This window comes from Hypanus sabinus, chromosome 2, assembly GCF_030144855.1.
Source record: "Hypanus sabinus isolate sHypSab1 chromosome 2, sHypSab1.hap1, whole genome shotgun sequence".
NCBI lineage: Eukaryota > Metazoa > Chordata > Chondrichthyes > Myliobatiformes > Dasyatidae > Hypanus > Hypanus sabinus.
Window position 1 is genome coordinate 44568365 of NC_082707.1, and position 14974 is coordinate 44583338.

Here is a 14974-nt window from a genome sequence, read left to right on the forward strand (position 1 = left end):
TGCAATCTCTCTTCCTCCATTCAATAGAGAGTAAGGACACTATTGATCAGAAGCTTTCTGTGCTTACTGATGTCAGGCAGCAAGGACGAATGAACAGAATCAGACCATCGAGCTGGCACCACTATTCCATGAGATTATAGCTGCTTTGTGACCTTTCTCCATGCTCACTCAAAACCCATCACTTACAAAATATATTAACATTTCTGATTTAAAGTAAAAAAAATTAACTTACTATCAGTTGCCATTTGCAAAGGAGAATTACAATTTTTTTTAAACTGTAAGATGCACAATTAAGTCACAGAGGCAGGGAAAATTTGCAAGAGATGGCCATTTATTCTACCAAGATTGTGCCAGTTTAAAAGCAGCTACCCCCTCTAGCCCAACCTTGCAGCAAGATGTCGTGGTGCTGTGGGTATATTCCTCAGCACTTCTAAATGGGAGGGTTACTGCCTCTGCCACCCTTTCAGACTCTGGGTGAAAACATCCATTTCCCACTCCCCTTGAACCCATCCACCCTCGGCTCTCGTTGGAGCCCAGAAGGATATGGGGTGACCTTACAAAGGTTTATAAAGTCATAGACAACACAGATGAAGTGAACGGTCTTTTTCGAAGGAAAAGGGAGTGTTAAACTGGAGAACAAAGGTTAAAAAGGTAAGAGGGGCAATATCTCAAAGATATCTGAGAGGTAAAGATCCTCCCCCCCCCCACACACAGTGAAGGTTGGGTATGAGGATCAAGCTGCCAGAGGAGGTGAAAGAGACAGGTACAAATGCAATAGTAAAACAGAGTTGGACTGGTACACAAATAGGAAAGGAACAGAGGGATCTGGGTCAAGTGCAGGAAAATGGAACTAGCATCAGTTGCCATGGACATCAGCTCAATGCCCTGTATGATACCATGACCCGAAATTTAAAATGGAATTGGAATTGGTTTATTATTGTCACATGGACTGAGATAAGATGAAAAGCTCATCTTGCATACTGTTCACACAGATCGATTCATTACAAAGTGGAATGAGGAGGAACAAGGTAAAACAAAAACAGAATGCAGAATAAAGTGCAACATCAAACAAGGAAGTACAGTGTGGGTAAACAGTACAGTGCAAGATCATAATGAGATAGTGTGGTCAGGAGTCCATCATCACACCAGGGAACTATACTCAGTGGCCACTTTATTAGGTACAGTACTTCCACTACGACCATTCACCTACTTCAATGTTCGACGTGTCTTCCATTCAGAGATGCTCATCCAGGCACCACTGCTGCAATGTGTGGTTATTAATAATAATAATAATAGTTGTTTGTCATTTCCAATACACAAGTGTTGAGGAAAAGGAATAGTTGTTACTCCAGATCCAATGCAGTACAAAAACAGCACAATAAGGAATACAACAGAAATTTAAAAACACACTAAATAGTAATGCAGAAGATAGCTTGCATACATCGGCTCTCTGAATGCCCAAAAGTGATGCTAGGCTCAGGAGGGACTGTATGTAAGGTGACTCTGACAGGAAATGGTAAAGTAGTGGTGGCAGGAGGAGTGGAGGGTCAGGTGAGTGGGTGGAGGTGTTTGATCAGCCTCAGTGCTTGGGGAAATAACTGTTCTTGGTCTGGATGCCACACAACCTCCTCCTGATGGAAGTGGGAGAAACAGTCCCTGAGCAGGGTGACTGAGATCCATCATAACCTGAGTGGCCCTTTTCTGTATATGTCTTTGATGGCAGGTAGGGCAGTACCAGAGATGCATTGGGCAGGTTTGACTACCTGCTGTAGAGCTTTCCTGAGCGCCGCAGTACAGTTTCAGTACCGTGCAGTGACACAGCTTGTTAAAATGCTCTCTACTGTGCATCTGTAGAAGGGCGGGAGTATAGATGTACATAGACCAGCTCTCTTCAGCCTCCTCACAAAGTAGGGGAGTTTGTGAGCTTCCCTGATTGTGTCCAATGTGTTCTGGGACCATGAGAAGTTGTGTGGGAAGTGCACTCCCAGGGTTTGGAACTGCTCTGCCGCTGACGTAATGGGAGATGTCAAAGGTGGGAGTTCTTCTGAAGTCGACAACCTCCATCTTTGTCTTGTTGACAATGAGGGAAAGGTTATTTGCTTGGCACCAGACCCCGAGCTCTTCCTTCTTCTCCTGTTGGCAATGAGCCCCGTCACCGCCGTGTCAGCAGCAAATGAGATTACTTGGGTGCCTGGTGGTGCAGTCATGTGAGCACAGTGTGCAGCAATGGGCTTGCTGCTCCAGAGTGCTGAAACTCCCAAACCAGTGCAAGCATTCTCTACCCATCATTTCAGTCCTCTTTAATATCCAGAAAACTTTAATTATCACCATTTAAGTTCTTGGAAAATTACCAAAGTTTGCTTAATCTCTCTGCTTAAATGAGCCAGTAAAGACTCTGTTTTAGTTTGATAAATTTACAGTGCACTGCAGCCAATATATCATTAACAAGATGCAATGCCGTGAAATCGACAGTCCTCCAGATGCCATGTAAACGCAGAATTGCAGAGCCTCAGCATGCAGCTGAACGCACGGCCTCCAACAAAAATTCCACTAACCATATCCCATACATGTCTACGATACTTAATTGTCCAAGCATCTCCAACTTGCTTTTGACCTCCAATATACCAGCTTTTCATGACGTAGAAAGTGATTCATTTTATTATACTTCTTAGATCCAAAATGAAAGAATTCATAGAGCCACAAATTTACCCAATCTGTTAAAATGTCATTGTAATCGCAAACTTCCATTCACATGGCAGCCACACTTCCAGCAAACTCAGTCATGTTGCTATCCATACCAGCACCCATGCAACTCATGATTAGCTACACCCAAACATACACCAGTGCTGGGCATCATGTCACATCTGGTCTCATTCAATGGAAAATTGAGGCACCATTGGAAAAAGAACTAACACACTGATGCTGATCACCTAAGTGCCTGAGCTTGTGCCTTTCTGAATCTTGCTACCTGCTTCTCTGGAAGCAGTCCTATTAGGCTTCACTACAATTTACAGAGAATAGCAGGACTAACAATTCTTTTGGTCTTCGAATCCCAACCTGTAAGCCATACACAAAAGTCGCTCTTATTGGTAACAGGAATTCCTGTCACCTGGAGAGTTCAAATGTTGCTGGATGGGAAATGAGGGAAGATTGCTTTCTATTTGCATCAGAGCAACAGACATTTCGATGAAGGAGCAGTGCAGCGTGTACAGGCCAACTCGAGGCGGTGGGCTCTGGGCCAAGAGTGAGAAACGACCCATTGTTAGAACGTTCTTGGGGCCAAATCAAAGGGCAGATGATACTAAGGTAGGTGGGCGCTGTGGATAATGAAGTAGATTTTCAAAGCTTGCAGAGAGATCTAGGCCAGTTAGAAGAGTGGGCTGAGTGATGGCAAATGTTTAATGCTGATAAGTGTGAGGTGCTACATTTTGGTAGGAATAATCCAAATAGGACATACATGGTAAATGATTGGGCATTGAAGAATGCAGTAGAACAGAGTGATCTAGGAATAATGGTGCATAGTTCCCTGAAGGTGGAATCTCATGTGGATAGGGTGGTGAAGAAAGCTTTTGGTATGCTGGCCTTTATAAATCAGAGCATTGAGTATAGGAACACAAAATGCTGGTGGAACACAGCAGGCCAGGCAGCATCTATAAGGAGAAGCACCGTCGACATTTTGGGCCGAGACCCTTCCTTCTTCCTGATGAAGGGACTCGGCCCGGAACGTCAACAGTGTTTCTCCTTATAGATGCTGCTTGGCCTGCTGTGTTCCACCAGCATTTTGTGTGTGTTGTTTGAATTTCCAGCATCTTCAGATTTCCTCATGTTTGCTCATTGAGTATAGGAGTTGGGATATAATGTTAAAATTGTACAAGGCATTGGTAAGGCCGAATTTAGAGTATTGTGTACAGTTCTGGTCACCGAGTTATAGGAAAGATATCAACAAAATAGAGAGAGTACAGAGAAGATTTACTAGAATGTTACCTGGGTTTCAGCACCTAAGTTACAGGGAAAGATTGAACAAGTTATGTCTTTATTCTTTGGAGCGTAGAAGGTTGAGGGGGGACTTGATAGAGGTATTTAAAATTATGAGGGGGATAGATCAAGTTGACGTGGATAGGCTTTTTCCATTGAGAGTAGGGGAGATTCAAACAAGAGGACATGATTTGAGAGTTAGGAAGCAAAAGTTTAAGGGGAATTTCTTTACTCAGAGAGTGGTAGCTGTGTGGAACGAGCTTCCAGTAGAAGTGGTAGAGGCAGGTTCGGTATTGTTTTCTTTTCAGAACGGTATTCTTTTCGGAATGGCAGGCAGTGACTAGTGGGGTACCGAAAGGCTCAGTGCTGGGACCCCAGTTGTTTACAATATATATTAATGATTCAGACGAGGGAATTAAATGCAGCATCTCCAAGTTTGTGGATGACACGAAGCTGGGCGGTGGTGTTAGCTATGAGGAGGATGCAGGGTGACTTGGATAGGTTAGGTGAGTGTGCAAATTCATGGCAGATACAATTTAATGTGGATAAATGTGAGGTTATCCACTTTGGTTGCAAGAACAGGAAAAAAGATTATTATCTGAATGGTGGCTGATTAGGAAAAGGGGATATGCAACGAGACCTGGGTGTCATTGTACACCAGTCATTGAAGGTGGGCATGCAGGTACAGCAGGCGGTGAAAAAGGCAAATGGTATGTTGGCATTCATAGCAAAAGGATTTGAGTACAGGAGCAGGGAGGTTCTACTGCAGTTGTACAAGGCCTTGGTGAGACTGCACCTAAATTATTGTGTGCAGCTTTGGTCCCCTAATCTGAGGAAAGACATTCTTGCCATAGAGAGAGTACAGAGAAGGATCATAGGATAAGATGAGCTGTGAGTCGGTGGCTGGTAGGTGATTGGTGAAGCAAGGAGGAGTGAGGGGGTAACAAGCAGATGAAGCCAGATATGGCCCTTGTGGCTAAAGAGATCAGGCGGTATGGAGAGAAAGCAGGTACAGGGTTCTGAGTTGGATGATCAGCCATGATCATACTGAATGGCGGTGAAGGCTCGAAGGGCCGAATGGCCTACTCCTGCACCTATTTTCTATGTTTCTATGTTTCATTGTCATTTAAGGTAAAATTGGATAGGTAATTGGATAGGAAAGGAATGGAGGGTTATGGGCTGAGTGCAGGCCAGTGGGACTAGCTGAGTGTAAGCGTTGGCACGGACTAAAAGGGCCGAGATGGCCTGTTTCCATGCTGTAATTGTTATATGGTTATATGGCAAGCCCCAGGCCTAACAGCAAAGAATAAGCCATTGTTTGCCCAATTTAAGCAGAAGGCCAGATAGGGCTCTGCAAGTTTAACTCGTCTCTGCGCTGAACTGAGAATGTGGCCTGCAACTAACAGGCTCCGGCCCAGCTGCAGTAATGAACAGGCTTCGAGGCTGTGGCTTCATCTGCTCATTACCCCTTCACTCCTTCTTGCTTCACCTATCACCTACCAGTCACAGACTCACCGCTCATCATATCCTATGATTGGACAGCATGCCTTATGAAAGTAGGTTGAGTGAATGGCCTTTTCTCCTTGCAGCAACGGAGGATGAGAGGTGACCTGATAGATATGTACAAGATGATGAGGGGCATCAATTGTGTGGATGGCCAGAGACTTTTTCCCAGGGCTGAAATGGCTAACATGAGGGGGCATAGTTTTAAGGTGCTTGGAAGTAGGTACAGAGGAGATGTCCGGGGTAAGTTTTTCCACACAGAGTGGTGAGTGCATGGAATGCGCTGCCAGCGACAGTGGTGGAGGCAGATACAATAGGGTCTTTTAAGAGCCTCTTAGATAGGTACATGGAGCTTGGAAAAATAGAGGGCTATGCGGTAGGGAAATTCTAGGCAGTTTCTAGAGTAGGTTACATGGTTGGCACAACATTGTGGGCTGAAGGGCCTGTAATGTGCAGTAGATTTCCATGCTGTGTTCTATCCCCTTCATCCTGGTTATCTTCCCTCCCTACCTTTAGTCCTGAAAGGGGGTTTTGGCCCGACACAACAAATCCTTTCTCTTTACAGACACTGCATAATCTGCTGAGTTGCTTGTTGCTCTGGATTCCAGCATCCGCAGTCTTGTGTCTCCAAAATCAATGGTGTTTTGTGTGTGAACCTTGTTCACGGTTGCCTTAGGGAACTAACAGCAACTTCTTGGTGTCTCAAAGCTGCAGCCAAAGTACAACCCTCTGCAGGGCAGCAGTGTATTTCCAAGGCTGGTTCGTGAAGTAGATCACTTGAGCCTCGAGTTCCCGTTCAACTGCCATCTTTCATTCTCCACAATATTCCCAAAACTGGCAACATTAACACACATGGATTGCAGAATGCTAAACACGAATTGCCTCAGTTTAAATCAAAGTCCATTGCAGAAAGTGGCACTTTTACAACCAGAACTGGCAAGAGATTCAATATGAATTAATCACCTTACAGAGCTCTGCTGTGTTTACTTGTTGGCTCAAATAAAAATCTCTAGGTTTTTTTTTGATATTTTAAGAACTCTTGATTTTTATAATGACTTATTTTTTTTATTAAGAAGATCCTTTTCAAATTTTGAAAACTAGGCTACAGAGTGCTTAATGTTTATTTTTCTATTTTAAACTAATTTGATTCAATGCACTAGATTAGTTCAGGGCAGATTTTGCTTTCAGCAATGATCAATTGCATCTCAGCAGAAACCTGCAGGGACTAAAACTCCCATCAAGATTAGTCAATTTTGGGAGCAATTTGTGTTCACATCATCGACCACACTAAAAGAAAAATTGTAACCTCAGATGTCTCTTTTATCATCTACTTGGGACACTATTGAATAATTTCAGATAAAATTCACTTTGTACAAGATCAACTGATGTGGGGAAAAGACTTGATACAAGATATGGGCTGGGAGTTTTAAACCCCAGGGCATTATAAACTGAAATGTTTCAAATATTTGAAGTTTGAATTAATTGCAATAGCTGACAAAGAGAGAAAAGGCATGACAAATCATCAAATGATGCAAGCGGGATGTTTATTAGGAAACATAGTTAAGTAGAGGTTTGGGGAAAATCTTCCATTCACGAGGATTGTACCATTTTTCCTGTATGGATTTCCTAATTAGACATTTACTTACACATAGGATAGATAAGTTACTTTCCTTCCCTTCCCACTTCCCTTTAGCAGAGAAAGTGTTCTCTGGCCAAATTAAACAACGGATAAATTTCCCTCTTATATCAGAAAAAAATCCACCAATGTTTTATCAAGGAAAGTTCTAAGATATAGAACTTTTTTGGATTTAAGACAAGTTTCTATTATTGGTAGTGGTCTAATTGGAGATAATTCAAAAAAAATTTACAACAAATATTATCCATTATTATTCTAACCTCAGCTAAGTCAGAATACTGCTCGCCAATTTATTTAACAAAGCATGACGTTAAAATCTCTCAAAATTAGACAAAATTATAAAGGAGAATATTTATTATGTGACCAAATTTAAACAATAAAATCAAAATCTAACAAAAATCAGAATAATAAAAACACTACTATTTTATAACTAGAACCATTGACCATCTCACAACAAAATATTAAAGCAAATGGTAAATGAGTTGAAGAGCTTTCACATCACTGCCTAATACACATGAAATTTTAATGGTTGCTGATATACAGTCATAGATTTGGTTTAAAATTACTTACTTCTACATCGGGCACAACGACTTCGATCGTATTCGATCAATTCAGCACGCTTGGCACGCTCTCTGGAAAATACTTTTATCTGGTCCTTCTCCTGACGCAAACGAGCTGCTTCTTCTTTGGCAAATACTCCCAGGTCCTGGGTATATCTGCCATACATCTAGAAATAAAATGGAAAGGCAGAATCAAGTGAATAATATATAAAAGGAGAGGCTTTGTTAGCAATATAATAATAATGGGCCAGGTTACCATTCCAAATTCAATCATCTGCTTGCCTCCCTCACCTCCATTGACTTGACGAGCATTCTGTCAAATCAACTCTAGTCTACAATGGAAACCAACTGCAGATTTGAGTTTCTCAAGATGAATGCCTAGAATTAAGAGTTGGCTGCATTTGCTGTTGACTGATACAGCTGAGGTGCGTGATTATAGTCGTAACACCACTGTATGTTTGGCACATTTCATGGACTGAAATCATCACTTTTTTTTGTGACAACACACCATTTAACTACCGGGACTAACCCAGTTTTTAATTCTCATTTACTTGGTAAAATTGCATAGGTTAGCTGTTGTGTATGAACCAGATAATGGGTGGCAACGACAAATAATAAAATGTTTTTTTTATAAAAGAGGGGAAGGGACATCTGCAAATAAGAAAAAATTTATATTGCATTCCCAAAATACCAGTCTATTATCCTCATTTAGGTCATGGATTCATGTGCCCTTTCCAAGTCCTTGAACGAAGTTATCAAAACTGACATTCATAGCAGTGCTGCAAATTGATTATCACTTACCTCGTGTTGTCTGTGTGAGTTGCTGACTGCAAATTATTTGGGGTGAGGGTAGAGGAGATTCTTTAGATTAAATAGTGACTCAGCTACAAAACTTTTTTGTACATCCTGAGCATCGATATAAATACAAAACACTGCACAGTACCTGGTTTGAAAGTAATTCACATTCTGTCACAAAATGAAAGCCACTTTTCTCAACAGCAGTTTAATTTGTATGAAACATCACTCACCTTTGAGGTGGGAGAGAAAGAAAGAACAATGGTGAAAGGTTACTTTCTCTACTATGAAATAATACCTAGTGGCTGGATAACATTTACAAGGCATAATAATATGTCTCATTTTTAACTGCACTGTCATGTTAGAGCATTTGATAAACAGAAATAAAGCAGTTTCATTTTCAAATATTTGCAATCCATTTAAATTTGCGAGAATACCAAATAAAATTAATATTTTTTTAAATCCTTAATTTTCACAAACTGTTTTTCACCTCGCTAACAGCTCGCTAACAGTTTGCTGTCCTGCACTGTCCAGGACTGTTAAAGTTTGAGGTTTCCCAACAGCTAATAGTGGCTGACACTAATTAGCAGATCTCATGAAACTGGAAGTCAGTAGCCTACAATGAACAATAGGGGGCCTTCACAACGGTCCATTTCATACTCTCTTGATTTGGGTGTGAGGGATCACCCTGAGGTTCATCATGACCAGGACAGTCCAGCAGATAAATTATTTTCTCCCCATGAAGTGTCTCTGAAGCAGAGCCAGTCACCACATGTCAAAAACAATGGCTGGAAGAGAACCCATTTAACCCATTCAAGAACTTACCGACGAATCACCAAAAAGTCCTTGGAATTTATTCAAAAGTCACAGTGTTAAATCTGACCACCTTCAGAATATCCATCGAGGCCAGTATATAGAATAGTTGCATAAATTCATCTTCCTCAAACAATCTACAATACTAGTTAGAATCAGGAAATCTAGTACACAGCTTCTTAAGTGAAGTAAAAAAAAGCATAACTGTACAGGAGCAACCTGGACCGTCACTCACTCGAAAAGGAAAATATCTGACGCAGAAATAATCCACTTCACCAAAATGGAGGTATTCGGTGTCGGTTCCTGCAGTTTGCTTAAAACCTAGGCTGAGTACAGGGGTGGGTGGGGCGGTGAGCTGAACCATTAAAAGTGCTACCTTTCTGATTAGTGTTATGGCAAAACAAAATCTGAGCGTCTTGATCATTATTTTTCTCCCAGTTTTTGTTATTATCTGATCATTGTCACATTTAAATGCAAACTGTTCGTCACAATTGCCCATATTAAAACAGTGAACATTTTAATAGAAATTTAGCATCTCTGTCAACCTGTACCAATTTTTACTGATCCACCATAGAAAGCATCCCATCAGCATGTCACTGCATTTTCCTTTAGTATCCTCCAACATGATAGCATGAACATTGACCTCCCTAACTAGCAATTACTCCTCTCTCCCTTTTCCCATTCTCTATTCTGATTACCTTCTCCTACTTCCACTTTTCCTGATAAGCCCATCATTTCTCACCGGCTCCCCTCCTCCTTCCCTTCCTTGCTTATTCTTCAGCCCTTTGCCTCTTCCACCTACCACCTCCTAACTTCTTACTTCATTCCTTCTCCTCATCCACCTTCTGCCTCACCTATCACCTGCCAACCTGTACTCTCCAACCACCCCCGTCCCCTTCTGCCTCCTCCTTTTCCAGTCCTTATGAAGGGTCCCAGCCCGAATCGTCAAGTTTGTTCCCCTCCCCAGATGCTGTCTGACTTGCTGGGTTCCTCCAGCATTTTGTGTATGTTGCTCAAGACTTCCAGCATCTGCATAACCTCTTGTCCATGGATGCATCACAGCTTGGCATGATAACTGCACTGCATACGTGACCACAAGAAACAACAGAGCTCAACACATCACAGAAACCAGCCTCCCCTCCATGGACTGTCTGTCATTCCGTCTGTCTCCAACACCACAGACATTCTTATTTCTCCCCTCTCCCATCAGGCAGGAGACACAAAAGCCTGATAGAATGTGACACCAGACTCCAGTGCTGCTTCTATTTTGCTGTTACAAGACTTTTGATGGGTTCCCTAGTAGGATAAAATGGACTTGATCACAATCTACCTTGTTGTGATCTTGCACCTTATTGTTTAACTGCAGCGTACTTTCTTTCTTGCTGTTACACTTTATTCTGCAACCTGTTATTCTTTTACCTTGTTCTGCCTCAATGCACTGTGCAAAGAATTGATCTGCAAGAACAGTATGCAAGACAGGTTTTTCCACTCTATCTCAGTACATGGCAATAATAAGCAAATTTGGATAAGTTTGGATAGGTATATGGATGATAGGGGTATGAAGGGCTGTGGTCCCAGGTGCAGGCTGATGGGAATAGGCAGGTTAAATGGTTTGGCACAGACCACATGGACTGATGGGCTGCATTTTTCCCAAATATCTGACTCTAAATTGCCACTCTAAGTTCTTTGCTGGCTGGAAAGCATATCAAGACATTTGAGGTTATGCAAGGTGCTACACAAATGCAAAGCTTTATTCCAAAGAAAACATTTATCAAAGGCAACACAAGTGAATCTGCAGATGCTGGAAATAAATAAAAACACAAAATGTTGGCAGACCACCACTTCACCTGCGAGTCAACTGGGGTGATGTACTGTATCCGGTGTTCCCGATGTGGCCATTTATACATTGGGGAGACCCGCCGCAGACTGGGAGACCGTTTCGCCCAACACCGGCACTCAGTCCTCCAGCAGTGGCGGTATCTCCCTGTGGCCACACACTTCAATTCCACAGACCACTCCCACTCCGACATGTCTGTCCATGGCCTCTTCTACCGTCAAGATGAGGCCACACGCAGGTCGATGGAGCAATACCTTATCTCCAGCCTAGGTAGCCTCCTACCTGCCGGCATGAACATCCAACTCACAGACATCTGTTGATACCCCTGCCCCATCCCTATCTATAATTTTAGTCTGGTTCTCTTTCCCCCCTCACTACAATCTCCCTCCAGCCCTACCTTTCTTTCTCTTTTATGTCCCATAATTCTCCACCTTCCCCCTAGCCCATTTCCCTCCAGCCTATCACTTCCCAGCTCTCTACTTCATCCCTCCACCCACTTCTTATCCCCCCTCGACCATCCCATGTTACTTCACTCCTGATGAAGGGTTTCAGCCCAAAATGTCGTCACTACCTCCTCCCATAGATGCTCTCTGGCCTGCTGAGTTCTGCCAGCATTTTGTGTTTTTATGATTTATCAAATTGGTTACCCAGTCTCCACACATCACATCACGGTGACCAAAACAAATTGAGACATGGGGTAACAATGATCACCGTAAAGCATTCAACTACGAGTTCTTAGTTGAATGTTTCCGTTTGTTCTCTAAAATGTTTGATGCAGAACGTAGGAATAAAACTTCAAGCACAAGTTTCTTCAGATGCTGGAAATCTTAAGCAACACACACCAAATTCTGGAGTAAGTCAGCAGATCAGGCAGCATTGATAGAGGAGAATGTCTTAGGCCAAGACCCTTCATCGGGACCTGAAACATTGACCGCTTATTCCCCTCCATACACTAGGAAATACTTTCATTAAAAAGACATTACAAATGCTGACCTGCAGATATCAAAATCATCAGGGTTTTACAAATGCACGTCTTTCTTTCCTGAATGAACTGAAGTCAGTATCTGTGACATATTTATCAAAACAATTGATTTTTAGCTCCATTCACCTTTCCGATTCCAGAAACCCAGAAAGATATTCAACCAGGCCATGAGCTACTTTGATTAACTTTCCTGGCTTGCTTACATTGTCTCCGTGTTATTGTGGTGCCAGTTGGAAATATCCAAATGGATAGCGTGATAGTGCACAATTCTAAATCTCATCAAGCTGAGAATCCTGTTTACACTTAGCCAATTGTGTGCATTGTAATCCATCATAAACACTTATATACTGTATATCTCCATTTTAAGCGTCATAAACAGTGTAGAACAGATGGAGAAAGGCTCAACATTCTTGACAGTCCTCTTTTAAAAACTGTATTTCAGGTTGCAAAATATTTGCCTTTGCTAAATTGTTCCTCAATTGTTGTTACTCACAGAAATTATTATTTTATTTATGGATTATAAACTGGGATACACACTTACATATGGTCACTGCAAAAAGAAGTGAAAGAAATGCATCTGTAAGTTAATTGTGCATTTATTTCTAATGACTCAGCAACTTCAAACCGCTTGTCTCATCATCAGCATTTCCAATAAAGCAATAATGCTTCTAACAAAAATATCAAAAATGGAAAGGAAATAATGAACTTTAAAACTGGTAATGCCCACAGGACAGGACACTTCAAGAAAAACAGAGACTTTACATTGTTAGGAGGGACAACACATTCCTCAAATAATTAAAAGAAGGATGGGTTACAAACAAAAAAATGAGTACGAAAGTGATCTGATTATCAGCCACATCTAGTCACCACATACAGGTGGCCTTCAACACCTTTCTCACCTGTATTGATGCCCTGTCTTCCAGATTATATCATTCAAGCCAAGGGTATTGCTCCCAACATAACCATCAACCAAAGATCAATGTTGCTCAACTACTGAACCTTCACTGATGAATGAATCTGCCCTTAAAAATTATATTAGGAAACGACCGCTTCCCACATCAAAAGGCATGAAAGAACCCTGGTAAGGGTCAGGCGCTCACTGTATGACATGGCACATCTTCCATCACTGGTAAGGCAACACCATTTCTTTTCATGCTGCATTATATATTAGAGGGCTTATGTTCACTGCTTTTAAACAGCAGGTAAATAATAGGAATCAACCTGTAACAGTTTTAAATAAGATTACAAAAGCATTCATTTGACAGAAAAGATATTCTTAATTGCAGGAAGGATTGACTTTTTTTTTAAAACTCTAGTTCCAACAGAAAATTAATTTGACTGCATTATGTTTGAGATATTGGACCGTTGTGCTGATACTTTGCCTATTATCCATCTCATGTGCTCTCAAAACTAGGGATATCCCCCCATGTAAAACAGTAAAAGTAAAAATGATATTGGCACCATGCATGGTCCATAATGCTGTAGTTCTGGCTTCAGCTCAAGTAGGCTGATCCCTGCTTTCTTGGATTATTACCACTGGAGTCCTTAGATTGTTTTACACTATGATAGCACACAGTTAATTGCTTCTCTGGTAATTACTTACCGTCTACGCACCCACTGCTGACAATAACTTGATTACAACTACATCTCAGAAAACCATCGACCCTCAGAGATCCGATGCACATCTCTCAATGCAAGTTACAAAGCCACAGAGCAGAAGCAACAGCCATGTATAAACAAGTGGGAGAAGTGCACCATGGATGGTTGAGTATAACGACATCATTAGGGATTTCCAACCATGAACAGTTTGAATTACTATTATGTTCAAATGATTAACTAAATCAAACTTAGACAACAACATATTTGGTTACTTCCTGCAGATAATGCACAAGAAAAGATAATCACTAATCTCATTTCCTGGTGTGCGTTCATAATTCTAAATGAAATACAGCCTTTTGTCAGCTGCAATTTACTTTGGCTCAAGAACAATGAAGGTACATTTGGCCCCCAGGGCAATATATGTATCCTAGACTAAACCTCTAGTTTGAAAAGCTTTGCTTTAAATAATAAAAGACTCCAGAGATCAGGAAAAAAAACGTCCACCCACAATTAACCTACTGCCCTGCATTATACAACCATGAGCAAAAATAAAACTATTGCCACTTGACATGCTGTTTTTCTAAAGATTGCTTGAAAGTATGTCTTGAGTGAACAAAAACAATTCTTCTAGTGGCTGTAAATGCATTTCAGTTATGCCTTAAAGTTCAAGGTTCTAGAAATAAAGCTTTGCATTAGCTGTGGGTACACTTTATAATGCTGGCAGAGATAGCAGCTTAAAGTTAACAATGACATACTGGGTATCTTCCATAAATTTCCTAAACTAATTTTTCTGTTTACCATGAATCAGATCCCAGAAACTGGCCAATGTTAATAAAAAGGCACAACCGTTAAAATGCAAACAAACACTCAACAGTAATGAAGAATAATCTGTTGGTTATATTACATTGCTCATATTCTGTTGTATCCCAACAGCCTTTACAGCTGAGCAGTTTGATCTCAGCTGTAAAATGAAATGCAGAAGATTCTTACACACAAGCCTGTCTCAAGGTTTTTGATAAATTATAGTAATTTTTCCATTGTTGCACTGTACTTCTGCATCAAACAACAAATTTCATGACACAAGTCGGTGATAATAAATCTAATTCTTAAGATTTATTATCCCTTTTGGGATAAGAGATGGGACTGTCTGCCTTCCTGTCATACAAACACCAAAGTGACGCACTTAGCATAATTTATAAAAGTGAAGCATAATGTTAAAGTGATTGGTCGACTGGCTAAAACAAACAGGTTGCTGTAACAGAAAGGAATTGTTA

At 41.2% G+C, this 14974-nt stretch overlaps 1 protein-coding gene across 2 annotated transcripts in view; it reads right to left on the reverse strand.

Annotated features, from left to right (window-relative positions):
• The window catches only part of LOC132378331 (chloride channel protein 2-like), a 506358-nt gene that overhangs the window by 408748 nt on the left and 82636 nt on the right, over positions 1 to 14974 (reverse strand). For both annotated transcript variants that reach the window (XM_059945154.1, XM_059945148.1), the window contains exon 2: positions 7685 to 7841. In XM_059945154.1, coding sequence (XP_059801137.1) covers positions 7685 to 7841 — 157 coding nt within the window. The remainder of the gene's footprint in view (positions 1 to 7684; positions 7842 to 14974) is intronic.